At 43.9% G+C, this 24,159-nt stretch overlaps 1 protein-coding gene across 3 annotated transcripts in view; it reads right to left on the bottom strand.

Annotated features, from left to right (window-relative positions):
- Window positions 1–705: 705 nt before the first annotated feature.
- Window positions 706–24,159, bottom strand: part of SLIT3 (slit guidance ligand 3) — a 537,095-nt gene continuing 513,641 nt past the window's right edge. For all 3 annotated transcript variants that reach the window (XM_050905039.1, XM_050905038.1, XM_050905037.1), the window contains exons 34-37: window positions 10,053–10,207; window positions 7,646–7,931; window positions 5,236–5,444; window positions 706–4,110 (exon numbers count right to left, since the gene is read on the bottom strand). In XM_050905039.1, the coding sequence (XP_050760996.1) occupies window positions 3,872–4,110; window positions 5,236–5,444; window positions 7,646–7,931; window positions 10,053–10,207 (889 nt within the window). In that variant the 3' untranslated portion in view covers window positions 706–3,871. The remainder of the gene's footprint in view (window positions 4,111–5,235; window positions 5,445–7,645; window positions 7,932–10,052; window positions 10,208–24,159) is intronic.

Genomic DNA, 24,159 nt, shown 5'->3' with positions numbered 1-24,159 from the left:
AGTGTTTTTATTGGCTGAGTGCTGTCACCAGTTTTGCATGGAATGGCAAAGCCAACTCTAAGGGCTGTAGTTGGAAGCATAATTAGCAATATGTGAGCGTTACACAGGGGCATGGGTGAGGGATGGCTGAGGACTAGGTGGGAGCTTTGTTTTATTCTATGCTAAGGCTGGAATGCAATGAACAGAAGAGGTCTGTTACATCTGGGTCCCTAATAATAATCAGCTACAGAGGTGTGGCAGCAAATTTGGAATATATGTGTGTCAGGACATCACAAGATCCCTGTCATCCGCTGTTGGCTGTGTGACTTCCATTTCCTCAGTCAGACCTCCTCTGACCCCAATTCCCAATATTTCTTCATTTATTCTATCACTAGTTAATGAGTGTGTTTTTGCTGCAGGCCTTTCTCAAACAATTAAAAAAAAGCAGCAAATAAAGTATTTAATTGAAGAAAATACCCAGGCTCAAAAACTATGTGGCTTAATTCATCTGTGCGTGTAAGACTCCTAAAAGATTAGGTTGTGATGCCATAAAAATATGTAACCGCTGTTCATGCTGCGTTTAACTGCAGCCATCCTCTGACTAGATTTGTCCAAGAGGAACGTGCGTAGTTCCCCCATCATTTTCCGTGAGCTACCTCACGTACTTTAAAAGGTCAGACTCAACACCTCAAATACACATAGAAATAATCTGCATCACAAGGTATGTTACAATCTTCCATAACCCAACAATTTATTTAAACTTACATCACAATGAGAATCTATTAATAAAATACATCAGTTCACACCAGTCTGCATTGCCATTTTTTAAGGGTAAGCATCTTTCTTCACTTTATATTAAAACTTTATAGAGGTAAAAACTACTGCATTGTACCCACAGTTCTTGAAATCTATCGTAACATTAGGCAGGTTACAGAGGAACTTTCAGAGCTAATTACACTTCAGTTAACCTCACATTTTTGGCACATCTGAATGCTTTTTATTTTCTTAACATAAAATAATTCTATAGCAAGTCAGAGAATCATCGACATAAAGCATCACTATCCAATGGCAAGTGCTGCCTAAAAGCATACAAAAAATTGCATCATTTGGTTACAAAATAGATATTCTTAGTTCTTTATCCCAACACTTAACATTGAAGTGCCGTGACAGAAAAGGGCCAGGAACAGGGCCAGCCTTGCTGAGTTGTTGCTGGTCACTTTGCTGCAAGGCTTCGCATAAATAAATCCCAGAGTGATGTGTTAACAAGATGTTGATGGCTTTTGCCTTGCCAGTCAAGGCCATTCCTTTTAAAGCGCCCTTCAGCAGGTGCGAGGCCATGAGTAAATGTCACCGTCTTTCTCATACGCTTTGCGGCTCAAGGGACAAAGTGAACACGGGTTTGGGTGGTGTTCAAGAGGGGCCATGTTTCTGCAGGCCTTGGCAGTTTAGTGGCTACAAACTGTGCAGTAGAGCACACGGAGGCCTTGTCAGCCACTGTTCAGTCTGGATTTCTTCTGCCTGGCACCATAGCAGCTGCTTCTTTAGAAATTAAAGTGTTCTAAGCAGGAATCAAACATTAATGGTAGCGGTGCGCCAGGCACATATTTGCCCAAGTGTCTGCAGTTACTTGCATGAATTTTTAAAACCTGTAGGTTGTGGGTTTGGGTGAGTTTTGTTGTATACCACAAACTCCAGCTGCTATGAGCTTCTGACGTTATATTCAAAATAAAAAGCAGCCCATAGTACTTGCAACCAGGGTTAGTTTTTCCCTGGCTCTTGAGCTGTACTGTTTCAATCAGGGCTTGGCACATTAACTAGTGATTGTGTTATGTTTCACTGATTGCAGGCTCCACATACTGATATTTATCTTGTGAGACGGCTATTATATTGGTTATGTCCCTTCTGCTCAAGTTGCTCTGGTAGTAACAAAGAAATATGAATGAACTGCTGCAGTTAAGGAGAGATTGACGTAGCAGAAGAATGCTAAGCATGTTAGAGCTTTCTGGTTGCACGATAGCTAGATGGTCACTTTTCTTTAATGGGAAATAAACATTTATACTTGTCATGGCAGAGTTGCATTCTGTCCATCTTTCCAAAGCCCCAGTCAAACAAAAGCCCCATTTTCTTGATTCAACTTTCCTACTCATCCTTTGCCGAAGCCCCTGATCTGAAATCTTTTTGGTGAGACCAGTGAGCATTCCCAAAAGGAGCTTACGGCTGCTAGGAATCATCTCTGACTTTACCTCTCTTAGAGAAAGAGAAATTGAAGAAAGGACCATAATACTTGCTATATTAGGGAAAGAAAGAAATTACACTGATAGTGGAACAGTTGTTGATGGGGATGTCTGAAACTTATAGTAAGAGAAACTTCAAGGTATCCATGGTACTCTTTGCACGTACTTACTGACCCTGAAAAGTAGCCCTGCCAAAAACCCTCCAAAAGTCAAACTCACTCCCAGAGTCAATTTTGCCTCACATTCACAGTGAGAATTTATCCCTGCATTAATTTCCATTTCCTATTCAGCATTTGCTCTGAACACAGCTAAAGTTAATGGGAGTCCTTTGGGAGACACAAGTGCAGGATATGAAGCGGCGCAGATGGAAAAGCTTTGGCTGAACTGGTCAATCTGCACCAAAACAGGATGGGATGGAGCTGTGACGTCTCTCCTTGTGCAGAGAAGAGAGTGCTGCTAAGGTGGACAAATGTCGGCTGAATACCTTCACATGGATATAGTGCAACTTCTGCTCATTTAAAAAGCTGTGGAAAAGTAGCCAACTGCTCGGTACCAGAGTGTGGATGAACAGGCAGCTACAGCCCAGCTTACACCCATGGCTCCAGCGACAGTGGGAGTAAAAGCCATTACGTTGCAGGTACGTTCTGGCACCTGCAATATTTTCATGCTCTTTACAACCTTTGCAAGTTAAAGTGTCGAGGCGTGACAAACTATGTAGCAGTGCATTCCTTATATTTCATATACAAAAAAGGGCTCAAGGCTGGGAGCAAGAAGGCACAAACTTGGGAAATAACATAGCTGAGGAGTTTACGCAAAAGTACTATGTCATTTATTAGGCATTACTTAGCACTTATTTCACATTTTGCCCCCAAATTTCCCAAAGCAACATATATTTCCCCACTTGCTTTCCCTTCGTCCCCTTCTTTTGGATAAAGCTGCCTGTGCTCTATAGATACAGTTGCTGAAGAATATAATGTGAACACAGATAAATACAACATACACAGCAAAAAATGTATTATAGTATTACAATAGTCAAATAATGTAGTTAGCCTCAAGCTACGGCAGTGCCTACGTGCTACGGGGAACCAGTTCAAGAATAGCAAGCGGAGCCACTGTACAGGAACAAAACAGCGTCAGCAGTGTTAGGCAGAGCAAGGGACCGAGGGGGAGGCTTTCTCAGGGCGCCTGAGCAGGCGAGATGGCTGTCAGTCATGGGGATCTGCTCTCTTAGGAGACCCGCCCAGAGCCTCGGAGATTTCTTCAGCCCGTATCAGTTCTGCGGCAGGTCCTTGGAACACCTTTACATTTGTTCATTGTGCATACATATAAAGTCACCTCCACATTTCTCCTGTTAGGCTATGTTTTCTTTATATATTTTTTTTTAACTTTTAACTTTTGAATTTTTTTTTCTTACAACTGTTAAAAAAGTTTCATGGTAAAAATAACTCACTATATGATACATATACCCAAAGTGGTGCGATACTTTATATAATAAAAGATGAAAATAGTCACTTTCCATAATAAAAATAAGTTCTATTTTTTGTTTATTTTACAATATACTTAATAATTCTTTTCTTCTTCTTCACTCTGAAAGTAAATAGGTCCCGTTTTGATAGCGCTTCTGAGTCGATTAAAGTGGCAAGAGACTGGAGAATGGCTTATAAGCATTTTGAGCAGCCGCATTCCACATGTCTCTCCAGTTCTTCTGTGAAGGTGGAGCCATCCACGCACTGGAAGAAGTATTTCCGCCTTTTGCTCCGGAGAGGAACGCAGCACTGCCCGTTGCCGCAGCCGCCGCGGCATTCCAGGCGGGGTACTTTGGAGGCAGTGGCACATGACATGTAGCCCTGCTGCTTACGGACTACTTCTCGAATTATCTCTCCTTGGCAGAGATTCTCTGGTAAGACAACCGAGATGTAAAGGGAAAAAAAAAAAAAGTAACTACTTTGCCAGATATTCCCCAAACATCAGCAAACAGCCCTGTACTTGTAATGATACTCAAGGCAAACAGATGGCATGAGAAGGACCTTAATCTTTTATTGCTTTGTACCTGCCATCAAAACAGAGCTTGTGTTACACAAATGTGTAATATCCGGCACAAGGCAGAGGCCAAGCAGGCCTGCTGGCTTTGATCAGCAGTTCTGGAAGTGCTTTAATGAATGCTGAGTGTTGAATCCTGCAACACTCCTGCAAGCTATGAATTAGTTTTACTATGTCTGCTTCTCAGGATCAAAGGTCAGCCTGCTCTGCATGACATTAGCAATCTGGGATACCTGAAAATGTCTGTGCTGTTCTGCAGTCACTTTGCAGCAGCCAGATACATTTTGGTGAGGCTGTATATGTGTATAATTTGGAAAGTCTGTGCTTCATTCACAGGAAAGGCACAACCTAAATAAAAATAATACAAGCCAGCTCCTTCCTTCTGTACAGGAACAAAAAAAGGCAGAAGGTATGAAGTTAGAACTCACTGAGTTTCCAGTGAGTCTTCTCAGGTCAGGGCAGAAGAGTTGGGCCCCCACCCTAGTAGGAAAGTCCAGCATCATCTGTGGGATTCCCCAGGAAAGCCACTCAGCTGCATCAGAGGAAGCAAGCTGAGAACCTTTACTGCCACTTCAGATGAGCAGTCCCTCCTGCCTTCCAGTCCCTGCTCATGTCATCTACAAAAGCCCTTGGTACGCAGGGTAAGACCTCCTTTCCCAGCACGGCAATTAACTGATCACTGCTTGCTGAGGGTAAACCTCACAACAACCTCTCCTTTAAACATCCCACCAGAATCCCGGGAGCAGCAAACCTTGAGGATTCAGGAGACAGAGAATAAAACTCTTCACTACAGATGTCCCCCCTTCCATATGTTTGGATAGCAGCTGTCCTCCCTGTATTGCTCTGCCGAGGCTGACTTAGCTTTACCTTCTACTATTTGCCATTTACCCCCAAGTACGAGTCACATGGAAGAGAGGTAAAAACAAAGGTGTAAACCAGAAATGCAGCAGATGAGCATCCTGGGCCCTGTGGCCAAGCGTACCTCTGTCACAATGTTCTCCACTATAGTTAGGATCGCATTCGCAGTAGGGTTCCCCATGCTCGGATATTTTACACTGCCCATGGTTGCATTTCAAAATCCTGCAGGGATTTGAGGAATTGTTCTTCTTGTCACAGTACAGGCCTGTGTAGCCCTCCATGCACTTACAGGTGTAAGCAACGTTGGCCACCATGCACTTACCATGCAGGCACCTGGAGAAAGAGAAGCATTTAGAGCTGGCCTGGGTTAGACGTGAAAGTTCCTTTTCCCAGGGATGTTTGGTTTTGGCATTTCTGCCTATTTAATTCCAGGATACTAATCCAAAAACAGCAGTTCAGTGTCAAACACTCTGAAGAAACTGTGAGTTTTCAGTGACTACTGGATAACGTTCAAATAATAGATTTAGAATTTATGATCCTAAGTGATCTCTTTGAAAAACATGAGGCTCTGCCGTGAGCATGGACCAACGCTTGGCATCCCCGCAAGACAGCTCATATATACAGCATCAGCACGTGGAACTACGTGCCAACAATCAAGCTGCATGCCCAGGCTTTCTAGGCAGAATTACTCTACAAATAATATCAGGTGATGAAAAACAGTGTGATAAATGAAGGTGCTTGTGGAAAATCTATGCACAGACTTAGTGACGGGCAGTTGTAGTTGAAGGGTTCCCTGGCTCATGTGGTTTGCAATGAGCTTTGGTATTTCTGAGGAATACCACAGGGAGGGGTGTTGATGCTTAGCAGGTTCTCTGACACCATCCCCACTTCTGGGACAGGGACAGACTTGAAATGGACTGAGGACAGGGAAGAAAGCAACACTGTCCAGCCAAGGAAAAACTGCTCAGGGCTTATAAACCTTTGCTATATCAGGTCCTACTTGACATAAACCCGTGTCTTTCTGGTACTTTAAAATTGTTCCCTGCTTATGTTGAATCCTTGTACATTTCATTTTTAAGCTTTGAACTAAAAAGCACAAATAATAAAAGCAGTTTCAGTCAGGTCAAGACATGCAAAGTACTGTAATAAAGGGAGTCACAGTCTACATAAAGCAGCATTTTCTGCCCCACTAACCAAAGGGGTGCTTGGATAGCAACTCTTGTTATCATCAACTGCCTGTTCTTTACAGTTGCATTTCCTCACTGAGATTAATCTGTGTGTGTTGGAGCAGACACCTGCCAGCAGGGCACCGTACTCCCCTGGACACAAAGGGCTTGGCTTTAAGGAAACAACCTCAAAAGGCTGAAGTGATGTAATGAAAGGTGGGACAGTATGCGAGCATTAAAAATACACACAGCTACTTTCCTTAGCAAGGGGGCTATGTTCACGATTGCATCACCCTCCTTGGATTATGAGCGAAACAATCCCTCATCACGTAAACATCTGGAAATCCCTTATTTTTCTCTGTCCAACAACAACAGCTTCATGTTGACGTTGGAAATTCAAGGAAACATTTGAGTCTCTGAGTGTTTCTTCACTTGGGTCTTCATACCTTTGGTCTGTAAACTGTCAGGTGCTTCTCAACACCTTCCAGGGTTCAGAGCTTTGCAGAATTAGACCCAGAAGCAAGTTTAAATGGTACCTCTGCCAAGTTAAATTTCTGCCCTTAAGAGTGATTATTCACTGTGTCAATTTACCTGTCAAAAGTATGTGCTTGTGAAAAGCCCCTTCCACAGATAGCTCAACCGAAGTAGCTTCTAAAACAAAAGTACTTCCATCTGCTTATGAAACAGCACTGAACTATGCAGACTGCTGGTCTGCGTTGGACTGTTTCCTTGTGTACTTGCCATAAGTAAGCTATTCATCCAGTGTTTCTGATGGAGATGTGGTTATTGAGCCTTTGAACTGTGAATGCTTTACACTCATGCTTCCTTGGCATGCAACTGCATGCTATCCTTTAAACTTGCACTTTAAAGGGGTGTTTCAGAATGTAATATTTAAGTTAGCTATTTGGGAAATTTAAAAGTGTTCACATTGGAGCACATAATCGTCTTCAGGGAGTTAGTTTGAATACTGGGTCCAATGCTGCTGTGAGCATATCCCTAAAATGTGTACCTCCTGCTCACAGGTAGCTCTGCTCTGGTTAAGTGCAGGCGCTCACCACCTCAGAGGTAAGCCATACCCATTAACAGGAGTTTTCATATTTTAGTGTGTCGAGTCACAGCTGAAAGTATGACCTGCAGTATTAACACCTTAGCTCCTCCAGGACAAAGAGCTCATGTGGAGAGTGAGCAACCTCAGAACCAGAAGTGGAAATTGAGAGTTGCCATGGATGCTGACTCACAACTGTCAGTAATTTCATGTGGGAACCCAGCACCTCCAAAAATAGTCAGATGTGGTTTTACAAGATGAAATGTGAAATATGCATTAGCTGTAAAGCTTCTGCCCTCCCATCAGCATTCCTTCGAGCTTACTTGTGGTTAAGACATGGGTCTCCAATCTCCTGGTCACACAGGGGGCCCGACCAGCCTGGGTGACATTCACAAATCACACTTGTTTTCTCTAGGGACCGGCAAATACCGTGCTTGCAGATGTTACAGGATTTGCAGCCAGGAAGGACTCCTAGTGACTGCTGTGGTAAATCCTTGAAATCCTGCAGCTCGTTATTGATGCGGACATCGTGAATACATCCATGAAAACCATTTGGTGTCTTATCTGCACCCTGGCGCAGTGAAGATAATCCAGTAGAGGTCGGGATCCCTTCAGATAAAAACAAAAAGGGAAGGTTTACTCACAGTTACAATGATAATACATAAATTAAAATTGCTAATGTTTCTTTTGTCACAGCCCCTTATAATCTTTAAAGAATTAATTTGCATAGGACTCTTGTAAGGTAGCACAGTCTCATTGTCCTCATTCTGGAAATGGAAAGAAACAAAAATAAAATCACTTGCCCAAGCTTATGTAAGAAGTATATGACAAAAAAAAGAAAAAAAGAAAAGCCCATGTTTTTTTGGCCGATGGCCATGCGTTCTTGTCCTTAGACAATGCTCCTTCTGTCTATAGTTTAATAGCAATTATCCTTCTGAAAGGTTTAAGAATGTCTTTACTTGCCAGCAAGTAGCTACCGCCTCCGGGATACAGCGAGATAGTTAGGCATTACTAGATCACAGCGTTAAGACAGGGGGTGGTAAGAGTGCACCCCATCAAAACTAGTGCAGGAGAACTCTAGAGACAGGGAACAGCACTTCAGGAGGTAAGGCCAAGTCTTTGTGGCGAGTACCCTCCATCTTGTTCAAGGGTTTGGAAGAGTTCACACGCTCAGATGGCCAGCAGATTCTTTTGGATGTTGTGTTACGCCCTCCCCACTGACATCTGCTTGGGCTGTATAGCTTCATTAGCATAGGCAAGTGCTTCCATTTTCAATCACGTAAGGCCTCTGAATTTGCTATCCATAAGTAACTCCACTGCTAAAGATGGTCTTAAAACAAAAACGGCGTCTTTGTTTAACCGTGCGTTAGGAGAAAAGTTGCTAGACCAGGTGATGTAGTTGAAGAGATGGACAAAATTGTGGACACGTGAAGGCTCAGGTCTGTCTTAAAGCTTAGGGTAGGTTAGGAACAATTGCTCTGGGGTAATTTAATCAATTACTTGATTACTAAACAGTCTGCAGTGGAAGGGCAGCTGGCATCCACGGGAATGCTACACGCAGAGAGGTGGCACATGCAGAACAGTGAGAGTTTAGAAAGAAGAAAGAAAAATTTTAATGGGCAATAAAAAAAGTCTCCACTGAGCCCATGGCTTCTGGTATCCAACAGTCCTTCATTTCAGGTCTCAGGTTTGTCCTGCGAATGCATTTTTGTAGGTACCTTTTGAGAATTAGCATTGATCCACAATGCTCATCCATTAACAAAACTTTTCCAAGTGATTACTTCCCAAGTTCCCTGTGTATAAATTGCTGTGGGGTTGGTATCTTTTATGCTGTGCTAGAGGGAGAAATTGTGATGGCCTCACCAGCAGATTATCTTTGATGCATAATGCTCTTTAATAGCCTGTGACATTCTTAATAGGAACCAATTATAAAAGTTCAGCTCTGTACAAAGCAAGATTAGCCAGTTTTCTGATTTACAAGGGCAATATTCAGGGTTCTTTTAGAAAAGTGTTATTAAAGGGGATTATTTACAAAAGGCTTGACCAGCACCAAGTGAAGTTGGTAAGAGTTTCTACTATTGGCTTCAATGAGCTCGTTAGAAAAAGCCCAAAGACCTTCTGAGTCTATTATTGTTCTGCTGACTTTTCTATTTAGAATAGGCTGACTAAAAATTGAAGAACTCCGTGTCACTGAAAGGGAGAGATTTCAACATTCAGTCCAGAATAGAGCTGGGCGGGGTTCTGGCAAAAACAAATCAATTGGGGAGAGCACAGCCTTCATTCTGTCTCTCATATCCAGACACCTCATCAGTGGGACACTCATTATTCTGGGCACCTGTTCCCCACCCCACTTGGCCTCTCCTTCCCCCAAAATTCAGTACTGAATGTGAAAAAACTTCTTAACTGAAGTTTGGTCAATTCTAATATCTTTCTAATACTGAAGCTCTAGCTTCAGTTTCCAATGAGAAAAATACTAGCCAAGAAGTTCTTAGTCAGCTTGTGTGTTAATATGGTTTGGAGGTTTTAATCTTTTTTTTCCCCCCAAAATTTTTAGACCTCTATAAGAGGTGTGGTTTCCAGGCTCTCTGTTCAGGGAAGCAACCTCTGGCAGAGGGGAAAGGCAAACTGCTAGTTTCCCCCGGCCCCGGCGAGTCCTCTCCATAGGATGGAAGATGATTTGCTTCTGAGAAGGCATGTTAAAATCTCCAAGTCCAGAGCAACTCACTATACCTCCAATGTAGAGGGGTGTGTTGAGGCTGACAGAAGACTGTTTCTGGAGTTTTCCTAGACTCTTGGGAGTCCCCTTGTCCACCACTAGGTTCAGAGTTTGATTCAGCATCACAAGCTCCACGCTATGAAACTGCCCATCGTTTACTGTTTCCACACTAGAAGTGAAAGAAAGAAAGAGAATTAGAAGATGACATTAACAATGAAAAGCCTCTGCTTCTGTGACATCCTACGTCCCGGTACGGCACCTTGCAGGGCACAGCTCCCACTCCATGCTCCTTTATGGTCACTGTGTTCTCAACATTTCCTCTAGCGTGAGCCTCCAAGGTACAAGTTTAAACACTGCTGATGCCTGTGCAGGCCGTACCTACACATATATAACACTTGAGAAGACAGCTAATCAGGATAGTAGCTACTATAGTTGGGTTTCCCAGGGCAGAAAAGCAAGGGTGTAGCTACATGATGTGTTGGCTTTGGTGACAAAATTACTTGAAATGCCCTGTTCTGTGCTCTCAGCCACAGCTTGCTGCCCCTCTGGCACACTGCTTCGTGCCCATGTTGCAAGCCAGATCACTGAAATGGTTTCTTCTTGTATGGTTAGTTTAAACTCCAATTATTTCACAGGGGCAGGGAGAGACTGCAGTTTGGGGCAAGAGGCAGCAGGGGCCTCTGAAACCAGCGTTTCCTCACAGCAGAAGTATCTTGTAACTACATGCTGAGGCATAAGGACAGGCTGAGTTTCTTAAAGCCAGAGGAGGAATTCAAGCGTTTTTGGCTTATAAATGACTGGGGTACTTTGTTCAATACAATGCAGTCCTACGTGAATGCAAGGAAAACTGACAAATTGCTACTCCTCTTTGAGAAACATTTAGGTATAGATTGAGGCTTGAGAATAAGACAGCCGCAATTCTGGCAGGGGGACAGGGAGCAGGTAGCCATCTGAGCAGACAAGATATTAAAGGCACCGTGTATTTATTGCTCAGGTGTTTTTAACACTGATTTTTCAAATCCATGAAGCCTGCACCGAGTCAGATAATTCAACAGCTCTTTGCTAGTCTGCACCACATACAATCTTCACTTTCATCTTCAGTTCAGTCTCCCAGAAATTAAAAGGTGCAGTGATACAATTCAGTTTGCATCACACTATCATTTTTTATTTTCAGGACAGCTTCAAGCTCTCAAGCCTTTATGCTGCATGTTGCAATTCTCTAAAACAATCCGATAGCTTCATGCACTCCTAAAAGCAGGGAGGGGCAAGGGTGGGATTACCTGCTCTTGAGCAAAGAGGGTTTCAAATTAGGCTGGTAGTTACGGACATGATGGGACTTTTCCATTGCTGTAGATGTAATTAAAAGGTGCAGCCTCTGTTCCATATGCATGCAAACACCAGTGCATAATGAGAATCTAATAGCAGGAGAGGTTACAGCCGAAATTAGACTGTGGGCTAAGTAAACTGCCCACATGTGCAGTGCTGCCAACACATCTTAAGCCTGGCCTGCGAGCACCCTTCTCCAAATTCCTGCTGGCAGGCTCGTTAGCTGGGTGGTGGTTGTGTTACATACAGATAAAGACAGAAAACACCAACTGTGGGATTTAGTCATCCTGAGATACTGCTTAGCCAACAACCTGGCTTTGGGATTGCTGCACAAGTGGTAAATACCATATTAAAATGTAAAAGTTTAGTTTTAAGAATGGGTTTCTGCTCATTCAAATGGCCCATAAGCTCAGCATCCTCTCTCAGTAAGTCACAAAGTCACAGGTCGGATTCCTTTCAGGTGTTTTGTAAAGCTGCAGTGCAGATGTCTCTGAGCTATTTACCCAGATTTTCTTTACTATCAGTGGAGAGGAACAGGCTCATTTCAGGAGTGACTCATCTCTAAGGATGAATCACCTTTTAGATGCGTCCACCTCTCAACCCAGATCACATGCTGCCCATCTTTAGCGCCCAATTCTGCATAACTGATGGGTAAGGCCATTGTAGCACGGAAATAGGACTTCAACTTCAGAAACAAATTACATGACTTGGAAATTACCAGAATTCAGTTGTTCTGGAAGAAGTTTCATTTTTATAGTGTTTTACAGTAGACCTGACATAACCAATTATACATGAGCAATGTCAGGCAGAAAGTCAGCACTGCAGGCGTTTCTGAGGATGTGCTTGTTTAAGAAGAGCGCACCACTGTTTCAGAACTGAGCTAATGTGCCTCTATAGTGCTGCTGTCCCCACAAGTTTTTGGGATGAATCATGAACACATATGCCTTTAAAAGTTTACATAAGATTACACAGGTTATAAGATGACAGCAGTATATGAGCGCCTTTACTGTGTGGCTTTACATAGACACGAGGTAAGTTAGTTCTGCCACAGAACAGCTCCCAGGAAAGCTCTGCTGGCTGAACTGCTCATCCCTGACCTACAGGAAAGCGGCTGGGCAGTGGTTGCTGCCCATCCTCAGGATGGCGAGAGAGCCCTGGGGAGCCAGGTCTCAAGAACCTGGAGCTGATGGTACTGTCTGAAGTGTTTTTAAGAAAAAAAAATACAGGCTTGACCTTGTACAAAAATCCAGATCCAGCTGATCCAGTAGACAGTCTGGCTCAAAATACAGTTATATCAGGGCCACTGCAAGGGCAGTGAGTTGTGTGGTGTGGCCTGGGATAAGAGGCCGAGGACTTATGCTAGACTCATTGCCAAAGGTGATGTAGTGCGTGCACCTCAGAAAAGCAAGCCTATCATCACTGTACCGGAACCCGCTGTATTGGGGCCCACACCTCTAGCAGACTACTTTATGGATTGACAACTCAAATAAGTTTGAAAACAGCTGGTCCAAACTTTCTGTTTAGATACTCTTGAATTCTGCTAAGTATCTGCCACATTACAAGAAATAGCTGTGTTACAGCAATGCGCCAACTGTGGGATCCCTGTGTACCCCCTGCGTATCTAACTGTTGTGTTGCGATGCTTAATTCATATGGGTAAAGTACTTAGACTTCCAGCTGAAAGGTGCGAGATAAATGGACATGCATAGTTGTAATTGTTAGTCTATGCGGAAGCGCCAATGAAAGGCAGAAGTATAGCCAAAACCCATCGGCTCTGATTGCTGAGCACTGAGGAGGTGGGATGGATGGCTGTACGACAGGGGACCTTTCCCTGGTGGGATCAATATCTGAAGCTAACGCACAAAACTACATTGTTATCTGAAGAAGGCCAAGCTATGGCCATTTGTCAGAGGACAACATTATCACGTCTGGCAGGGCTGGCTCTTCCCCGGGCCAGGATTTCACAGGCATTAATCACCTACTCCTTCACAGCGTGTGCTTTTTCCACATTATGCCTCGACTAACAGGCAAACAAAAGTCTGTGTGTCCTGGCGATGGAAGCAGCCACCCCAGGTGGTGCTCACGCCTTTCAGCATACCCAGGGCTGGTATTTTTGCTGGAAAGGGAGTGAGAGGTCCCTGTCTGTAGGTACACGTGGGTGAGAATTACTCAGTTCTGCCTCTTTCAGTTTTCAACTCTGAATTAAAATAATCTGTGCCTGGACTTTGAGAAACAAAGTAACTTACAGCCATCACCCAACACTGCAGTTTTGTAAAGCAGATGAAGTCAAAACAGGCAAAGCACTCATTTGCTTTTTGAGAAGACGCAAACATATGATAGAAAAGCTGAATGTGGACAGCCAGGATGGCAGAAAATCCCCAGCCAGGAGATACTTGTGTTAAAGCACTTATTGCTGTTGCTGACAGAAAGACGTTACGATGCCTTTGGATTTTGAGAGAGATGGAGACAACACTGGGGGAGAAACCAGTGGTGAGAGAAATGCTACATGAACTCTCCTCAGAGCCTCTTGTGTAGCTGGGCCTTTAGGAGACTCAGCAATCGTCTGAGACAGTTGGAGACAGTGGCTTGGCTGGAGATGAAGGGAGGAAAGCCACAGACGCTGAACAGTGCATCACAACGCAGCTCGCAGCACAAACTTGCTGCGCTCGGCTTTTTTTCAAGGGGCCTCTTCCTGACCCAGCTCTCTGCAAGGGTTTTATTAAAATCTTAATTGAATTCTTATTGGGGATCAGGTGGTCTTACAGAGCTCTGCCTTCTGAAACAGCCTGCAGTACGTAAATACCTGCCTCGGAGTCAGGGATTATTGTGTTCCCTCAGCAACGCCGCGCTGCAGCGCTGCCGTGCGCGGTGCCGGAGGGCGCGGGGCCGCCGGCTTTAAACCTGCCGGGCCGACACCGGCAGCGACGTGGCGAAGGCGAGCTGTGGGATTAGGACAGGGACGCTGAGGCGTAAACACCGTGGGGCTCGGGGAAGCCCGGCGGCAGAGGCGGCGGCGGCGGCGGCGGCGGGAGCGGCGGCCGGGCACCAGAGGGCGATGGCGCATCACCGACAGGACCGGGGAGGCCGGCGGCAGCGCAGCGGGGCTTGCGCCGGCCTCCCTGCTCCCCCGAGCCGGGAGGGATGCTTCCAGCTTCATTCACAACCGAGCACGGCACTCGCTTACTCACTCAGGATACTGAGTCAGAGGAGCTTTTATAAGCTGATACGGCAGGTTTATTTTGGCTTGCTGCTCAGAATTTATTTACTGAAACAGATCTCGCCCTGTCACACACCTGACAGCTGACTTGACATTACCCAACTCCTTCCTTTCTGCAAAGGTTTTCATGCTTTATGGTTAAATCAAAATAATATGTCTGAGCGAAGCAGGGGAGAGGGGAAAGGAACTGAAGGAAGAAGCCAAAGGGCTGCTAGATTTGAGCCAACTGCTTTTCTCGGGGGCACTAACAATCCAAGTCCCGGCTTTTGCGATTTTTCCAAGCTATTAAAAAAGACAGTCATGAACTTTTAGCCAACTCCCGACTGCAGTGTTTTGGGCCACCACCATTGGATATTATATAGTTTACAATATATTCTTGTTGAAAAAAGGGAAGAATTATGTTTGAAGTGTAAACATTTGAAGTGTAAGCAAGGATTTTCAGGAATTTAATAATTAAACCTGCTAAAAAGTAAGCAGTAAAAGGAACCAAAAGATCAGTTTTATACAACACAGAAAGATTCTTCAGGACCGGGGAAATGCTTCTTGTACTGCAATAAGCAGTCTGGTGAGGGCTCATCTCGTCAGACATTTCGTAGGCTGTATTCACAGTCTCTACAGGACCTTCACTTGAGTCTTGTTACAAACTTGATGCTGAGAAACCATTTCAGTTCCCTTCCAAGTGTAATCACTTCTGGTCCCTTAAGGTACGTATCTGGAGGGAAAGGAAGCAATGCACAGCCAAATGCTGAGGGTTGGCAGGAGGATTTCTCTAGATCAGCAGTGCAGTGAACAGATCCCAGTCGGAGCTGGCTGCCCCAGGAGCCCCCCGGGTGCTGAGGAGGGGTAGCTGCAGTCCCGCAGTGCCCTGCCACCCCAGCAAAGGGGACACACTTGCTGCTCCCCAACCAGCAGCACCCCTCACCTTTCTCTTCCCCATTACACTCTTCGTTTCATAGCCCAGGTTACATGTCTTGCACAATCCATTACATTGCTTTGATCAAGGTTACCCTCACTGAGAGCCGGCCGTGGCATCTGATCAGATTTGGCCAAAAAGAAGAGGAAAATCCTGGGCATGTGAGGAGAGCCCAGCTTCCAAAGCTCATGAGAAGGCCCTGGGTCCAGCACCTTCTGTTCCCTCTGTGCCCAGGTGGGAAGCTCGGAGCTGCCCTCACAGGGAAGGGAGGCCACTAGAGAGGGCTCTATGAAAGAGTCATTAAAATTTCGTATGGCAGGGAGCTGGCCTCGTCTGTTGGAGCAATTCCAGCAAGATGAGCCAACAGACCCATTGCACAGGGCACTGCACACAGGCCATGGACATGGCCTCTGCTGGGGGCTTAGATTCCAGAACACAAAGAAATGAAGGGAAAGGGATGTATATTAAACATAAAACCCCAGGGAATGTATGAAGGAACTGATTTCCACTCTCATTTTTCATCTATTTCTCTTCTCCCTCCTATATTTTCTTTCCCCTCTACTCCAGCCCCAAGCACACACAGATGTTATAAACACTGACTCCCCTTGCTCTAATACTCATGAGAGATTTAGAGCTGAGCCACTATAAATATGCCAGTGAACAGAAATGCATTAAAAGATTAAAGCATTCAATTTGAACTTGTAAAATTTGGGCTTTGGGGTTAGTTTTTTTCACTGACATGTAATATACCTTTAGTGTAGACAGCAGAAAACAGGAGGGCAGAGAAGTCAAAAACAAAAATAGCTTTAAGTATCACAGCAAACCATGTCTCTGAGGAAATGTATAACCATCAATTATGCAAATGAGGACATCAATTCATTAGCTACAGTCTCCAGCTTTTCCTGACCTCTGTCTTAATGGGGACATGCCTTATTTGGAGTGCAGAACAGAGCAAACGCAAGGATGGTGAGTGACTGGGGAGTGAAGGCCATGGGGAACACTGAACTTAGATAATCTTTGAAAACATTGGAAGTAGAAGGGAATAAGCAGAAATACACGTCCAAAAGAGCTTAAGGAGCTTACAACACGTGGGAAGAGCAGGCACCAGAGAAGAGGCACCAAAATCAAGAAACACAAGGTGAGAGCTGCAGGGAACCGCACTGAGATGTTAGCAATTTGGGAGCTGTGAAACTCATACTGTGCCAGGCTGACTTCAGGTATCAGTGGTGATGGTTTTTCACCTTTCCAAGCTACAGTTACCTCCTGCCCTTAGTTCCAGTTATAATCAGTCCTTGGCCTAAAATAGATCTAAACTTCTCCATGGCAACAAAGGCAAAATCATAATTGGAGTAGTATTTGTGCTACCTCTACAATAACACATCACGTCAAGCACTGTCATCTTCAGAAGCCAAATAAAAACCGCATGTTGAGAAAAAAGTATGAAAAATGCTAATGAAACACAAGACTAGGGAAATAAGAGGCGAGAGATATATTAAAGCAAGTTCACTTTCAGCTTAAAATACATTCTCTTTTGTTACATTCAATCCTGTTTTACATGACTCGAGCGTTAGGTCTCCTAGCCTGAGAGCACTTGACATTAAGATTTTTTTCCTTGATACCTCCATTTTCATTTGCTTGGTTTTATACCTTCTCTCCTACTTAGAACTCTGTAGACCACCCAACTAAACCATCTTTCTCTTCTTGGTGTTTACAGCCCTTAAACACTGGCAGCTGATTACCGTATCTCCCTTAATGATCGTTTGGCCAGGCTATGCATATCTAATTTCCAGTCATAATTCAATTCCTGCAGCACCCCTGCCAACAGTGAAAGTTACTGTATTACAGACCTTCTAAGGGAAAAGCAAGGACCTTTTTTATACGCCTGCAACATGCAATTAACACAATCCTGACCTCTTTCCCTAGATTATTCATAAAAGGGTCAGATTCATGGCCAGGGTAAACACTCCTTGTTTGCAGTGAATTCTCACAGTGTCCCTGACATGGGCAAGAGGTCCGACACCTCCCTGCAGCCCCACTGTTGGGGAGCTGAAGCTGCGCTGGTCTCCTGCAGTATCGCCACGTCTCTGCAGAGCTGAATACTTCATTCGACTACCCGCGAATTTGTTAAATGCAAGCGTAATGGCAGTAAAAATAGCTTGAATGAACTCTTCAAGTCCAAGGCCTCTCCTGAATGACAGATCACAGTGTTCCTGCCTTCCCATCTTACTCCACCAGAACGAGTTTGCACATCACAGCACACAGCGTATTGCGGTGCAATGAGCTATTGCATCTTGGTGTCTTTACTGTAACATGCATCATATAAAATAACAAACCCAGTAAATACCGAGTGTAAAAACAATCACATATAGATTCTGCAATGCTACTGGGACTCATTAAATCAGTTATCCTTAAAAAAAATGACACTGCAAACAGCACAGAGGAAGGCAGGCCCTGGCACAGCAGCAGGGCCAGTGACAGCACAGAGTGCCACATCCCCTTCGGGGCACTCTTCGCCTCCCCAGCGAAGAGGCGGCACCGTACGTGTACAGTTGTGGCACACACCAGGACGTGCTGCGGCACAGCCCCCCTGGCCCGCCAGGACTCGGAACAGAACAGGGTGCTTGGGTTAGCTTTTTAGCACCAGTATCAAACACTATTGAAAACAGCTCTGCCATTCAACTGGATATCAAATCTCAGGTTCTGATGAGGAAATCCATCCAGTGTCTTCACAGTCATTTCATCAGGGGGAATACTTTACACCATCTATCCCCTTTTCAGCTCTGGAAAATATGAAGGTATCTGCCATTTAGCAGCAGGGAGCAGGGCCACTACAGAATACAATTAAAAGGCTTCCAATTAGAATGACAGCGAATGATGGGTTTTATCTGAAATTGGAGGCTAAGCTCCAAGAAAAAAAAGCTGTGTCTATTTAGAAACCTGATGCACGGTCAGGAAATGAAATTGTTTCCACCTTATCTGTGAGAACATACCTACAGTTGTATGCCCCTCCTTCCACAAAAATAAACAAAATCCATTGCTATTTGACAACCAGGATAGCAGCTGCCATACCCACCTTTGCCAGCAGCGTCGGGGCATGCTGGCCAGTGCAGAGCTGTGGGTCACGTTTCTAATCAGGGAAGAAGCACTGAAATAATTGTGCACAGAACCATGCCGCACCTCCGTGATCACCCTCAGTGCCAGTTCTGCATGCACTTCTTCTAACAGAGGCTGCATCTATTGAATCCAGAGCCTGGCACTTGGTATAAACGGGATATAAATCTATCACACGTGGTAGACATCTAAACTCTGTGTTAGTCATCATGTTTACATGAAATTTACAGGCAGAAAAAAATAAACATGTTATATTAGCTTGCTACATGTTGTAAGGCAAAAACCTCACAATTCAAGACATGAGCCAGTCATTAGTGTATAGAAAGTTTATGAAGTCATTTTGACCATGCTTAGGTTTATTCCATCATTGTCTATTATGAGAATACTTCAACCTTCCTCTGATGTAATCAGTATTAACCAACTTCGGCAATCTACTACTGGACTAACGACCTATGGTATAGCAAGCAAATACCTTTGAAAATACATTTGCACACCTTTCTCCTAGTTACTCACTGGAAACAGAGTTCAGCGCAAGAGCACGTTTCCAACATGCAGAAACCAGACTGACTGCTCAGAAAGCGGACTAACATCAGCACTAGTTTACGAGGGCTCAGGAGCTGCCAGGACCACTCTCATGGTTTCACTGATGCTCTCACTAGAATAAACAGGGAGGCCATGTTACGGACAGACTAATGACTAAATCAGGTTATCTGCTGGGGTGGAAGAAATAGTTCTTATTTCACAATTGCTTTTGGTTTGGCTGGGCAGTTTTAAGGCTTGAACCGAACTGGCTAAAACTCAACCCAGCTACTGGCTTTAACAAACAGGGGGAAACCTTCATTTATAATGTGAGTTTCTGCATTTTCAGCAACAATTTTCTTTTGATGATAGAGCTATATTATTTTTAGTCATAGTCAAATCACTGTGGAGAACAATTTTGGCTTCACCATTCATTTTTACATAAACCCAAGACTACTTTGAACATGAAAACCAGCAAGTACCTGCAAGGCGCTGAGCTATGTCTAGAGTTCAGCAAACTTCCAAGAGCGGACATCGTCCTTCTTGATACTCTTGAAAATACATAATGGTATTAACTGAATGGTTAACACTCTCCACTGCAAAGTAAAATGTCATAACTGTGAAGGATTTGCTTTCCATCTTTAGGCGTAATCCTCTGAAGTGTCCAATACAGTCAGGAGAGAGAGGAGCTGCTTGGGGCCAGGATGCTGTGAAGTTAGACTCTAACTAGAGGCCGAACTCAGAGTATTTTAACACATTGATTCATTTTGGATGTTCCCCTCCCCCGCTTTTGTTTAGTTACAAACTATCTCTGTTTCATCACCTCTCATTTCTTCTTGGGATTAATATTGGCATCTTGCTGACTTCATTACATTTCTATTATTACTCTGTGCTGAAAGAAATCAGCATTATAATGTTATTGTACTAAAGTTCTATGTACATGTGTGTACTGCACTCCTCTGTTTTGCGTAACTCTTCCTAAAAGGCTGCTGATCAACAGAGCAACCAGCGGGGATGGACACAGCATATCTGCTCCAGCTCCCCTCCTGTCCCCTTCAGCTGGCAGAGAGCTGCCGGGAGATACAGGAGGAGCCGTGCAGAGGAGAGGTACGCAGTGGCTGAAGTAACAGGGTACACACCAGCTTATGGGCGGCTGTTTTAGAAAACAACATCAAATCAAGTTGCTTAACAAAATACACAGACTACTGACAATTTGCTTGTATGTTGCCTATACATTAAAGCCAGCACAGTCTGCTTAAAAAGTGATTTCGGAGGAGGAGGACTGTCTTTTGCCATCTGCTTGAAGTTGATTTGGGTCTGCAGCAGTATTCTGATTTTTTTAAAAAACAATGATAAAGGTGATAGTGATGGTGTAGATGGCCACATTTCTAATCAAAAGGATACAAATAACATCTCTGCTTTGACTTCAAGTGGTCATGATACAAGTTAGTTCAAAGAATGAGTTAAAATGGCATGAAACCCTTCGTGGCAGAGGAGCAGCTACTGAGTTTATTGCTTTCACAGACTGTGGCTTCACTTCTCCAAAGTTCAATGGTGAGCGCCGAGGGGAAGACAAAGCCAAGCATGCGCCTGCCTCAGTCACGGGTCTTCCGGCGAGTCAGCAGCCCGTGCACGCTGGCAGCACCCCTGTGCACTGGTGCAGCCCGACCTCTGTTGACAGGGGACATCTGAGTGCAACTTAGACCGCCAGCCCCAGATTTTGGGCCCTGAAGAAGGTGACCTGGCACTCAGAGAATGTAACTTCTATTTCTGTCACTACCACAGGGCAAGTGGCTTTCGATGACCTATTCCTAACTTCCTGTACCTGGCACACAGACACGCCAACGCTGACTTGCTTTGTGAAAGGTTTTGCCGCCTTCTGATAAAACACCTCACTCTGAAACACCCTACACATACGTGTAAGGTTAGAAATAAAGCTGTGGGTCTGCAGCACAGTGTTTCTGGGTACTCAGATATTACGCTGAAGAGAATGAGCTGGGCGGAGGTGAGGAGAGAGAGAGGAGAGATGAGAAACTATCATTCTTGCCAGAGATACTGAAGAGATTTACAAAGAAAAAGAAATAACTCACCTTAACAAGATTTTGCCTGCTAAGTCCTTAGGCAGCCTGAAGGACAAAACTTTACCCTTCTAAAGCTTCATCTCAGCAGAAGAAAGTTTCTGAATTTCATGAAAGCAAATATTTGATTCTGAGCCTAATGATAAAAGTTAGATGATATTTTAAGGTCTTGGCCTTACATTTTCACTGTCCTACTACACAAAAATCCAAGAAGAACTAGGGAAATGTGATGTTTGTAGCTTGACAAGAACTCACACACTTGGTTTTTTTTGTCCCATTTAAATACACCAGAGCCCTTTATAAAGGCAAAAAATAATTCATCTGTCCTTTGCCTTGGCTCATGCAAGATGTATAAATACATTCGAATTTTACAACTTTTACTGTGCAGGTCAGAAATTAATACCGGTTTCTTTCATTATATTTGATGCAAAATCCCTAGGGAGTACCTGAAAAAATAAGAGTGTGTGATAGAGAGAATAAAATGAATTGCAAATATGCAGAATTGTTAAGAGCTCAGCGATGTCTCATAGAAAACTCTGAAAAACACTCTATTTAGAGACCATCCAGAAGTATCAAACAGGAGTCCCACCAGGGACAGGCACAGCACAAGCTGCAGACTATGAAGGTATTAGGAAGAAAAGGACCAGTCATGCAGTGAGCTCTGCAAAGAGACTTTTGGTAAAAACTGGGTTTGACAAGCTCTAATAATGATCCTAAGAATAATTAATGCTTTCACTCCTCCAGCACATTCCTCCCTAGAAGGCAGTGAATTAATGGTGAAGCCTCCCAGGCTTTTTTGCGGATAAGCAATTGCAGCTAGAGAGAGGCGATTACACAAAAATCCCATCTCCCATATCTTTGGAAGATGTGGAAGTTCTTCCATCACCAAAGCAACTGTTCAACCTCAGCACCAGAAGAGCAGAGGAGAAGTCTATGAAATCCGAGTAGAGGACCAAAGTCCTTGACTACTACCGAGTTCAGTTCAGGAGCGGCATGGCCAGGGACCGGTTGTTGGACAACGGGTGCCGGTGGCCACACGGGCGGCTCCCCGGGCGCCAGCTGCCACGGGCAGAGGCTGAGCGACGTGGAACGGCACGGGCAGTTTGCGGATGCTGCCGGGGTAAGAGCCTTGTGCTGCTCCACAGCCTGGAGGGAGACGGGAGAAGGAACCTCACCCTCTGGAGACCCACAGCACATTTCTGAAACACTTTCTATTTTTTGTGCATTTCTGTACTTTTTGTGCACAGAGAACCAGATTTAATTTGTCATCCCGCAGTCATCACATGAGGCAGATACAGTAACAATTTCAGCTCCCTTATTTCAGGCCTTTTGCTTTAACCACAAGAACATCCCTCTATGCTATGTAAGAATTAGCCAGACCATGAGAACTACATGATACAATCTATAAGAAATATTTTTAATGATGTAGCATTTTTGAAAACAGATTATGCAAGGATACTTCTAAAAGGAATTATAACGTAGTTTGGGTGTAGGCTCTGCAGAAAGACAAATACAATTAATTCTTATGTTTTCCTAACTGTCTCCTTTTTCACTGCTGTCAGGAAGCCTGCATGAAAACATATGATTTTACACCAATGACGTCTGCATTTTGCTCTCTACCAGATATGACAGTCTGTATGCAACATGGCAATCTGGGAACTCTGGAGTTCATCACAATTTACATCACAAATTACATCAGTAGTTTGTGTCAAATTTCTATTTTCCATTTCTATTAGGAAGGATTAATTTAGCATCCAAATCAATATGACTGTGCAATAGCATAAAACCTATCAGAAAAAAAAATTACAAGTCAGGTCTTATCTCTGGTTCAAGGAACAGATGTAGGAAAAGAGACTGAAAATAGGAAGCTCTCCCTGTAGAATACAGTTAAACAGATACCAGTATCAATGGCTGAATGCTGAAACTACAGAATTAGACGGTCTTTGTTAATTCAAACTTTTAACAATTGGACCATGGTGGTAAATAAAAGCAGCACATTCCTCATCAGTTGGTATTTTTAAATTAAGGTAGGGTATCTGTGTAAAAGATTTACTTTATTTCAAGAACTCACTGTTGGCTCAGTACTAAGTACTGTCATGGCATGGAAGAGTAACTCTTACCAGTGCAGAAACCAGGAGGTCAATAAAGCACTCAGAAACAGATTTCTGTTCTCATTTGTGCATCTATGGAATAATTAAATAGAATAAAAGAAACAACAAATAGGAATCCTACTTCAAAAATGGATCTTCTGTAAGATGTTTACAATGACGTCCAGGAAACCGTTATTCTGCAGCTTACAGGTGAGGAGTTCCAATAACAGACCAGTCAGCTTTTCTTTTAAAAGGGCGAGTTCAATCATTGCATATTCATGCATTAACTTGTACTTCTTTCTAACTTGATGATAAATGACCATGTATTTTAGGTAGCCTTTTCCATTGGACATTTGCTGACCTTTATCTGACTAGAATGAAAGAAAAGTCCAATGTCAACTTTAACCTTTCTATCCAAACTTACCATAGGAATGAATACACGTAAAGCAAATCTGAATGTACAGCGAGTTAATCTTGCGCTTTTCCAGACTAACTTTGTACTGCAGTTCTACTTAAATCTGCTCAAAGGAGCAACTAAGATACAGGAACAAGTCCACTCCAACAGCCAGAGACAACCTGCCTTCACGGAGTAGATAAAGTGAATTGCTCTTTCCCGGCGTGCCTGCAATCCGCTATTACGCCATATCCCTGCCCTCAATCTCCTAGAATAGCTTTGCAAAGTGAGGCCACCCGCAGAACACACTACAAGAGTAAGCTCAGAGCACACACCCCACGGGTCTGGTACAAACCTTCATCCTGGCTGTACGCTAAGGGGCTGGGGGAGAGTTTTGCAATGTAACGCACTGCGTACTTCATCCTTCCAGCACCCTTCTGCTGAATGCTACTGAAAACTACCACCAAGTATGCC

The sequence above is a fragment of the Gymnogyps californianus genome, chromosome 14, assembly GCF_018139145.2.
Source record: "Gymnogyps californianus isolate 813 chromosome 14, ASM1813914v2, whole genome shotgun sequence".
In the NCBI taxonomy this organism is placed as follows: domain Eukaryota; kingdom Metazoa; phylum Chordata; class Aves; order Accipitriformes; family Cathartidae; genus Gymnogyps; species Gymnogyps californianus.
This window is presented reverse-complemented; position numbering and strand designations above follow the sequence as displayed.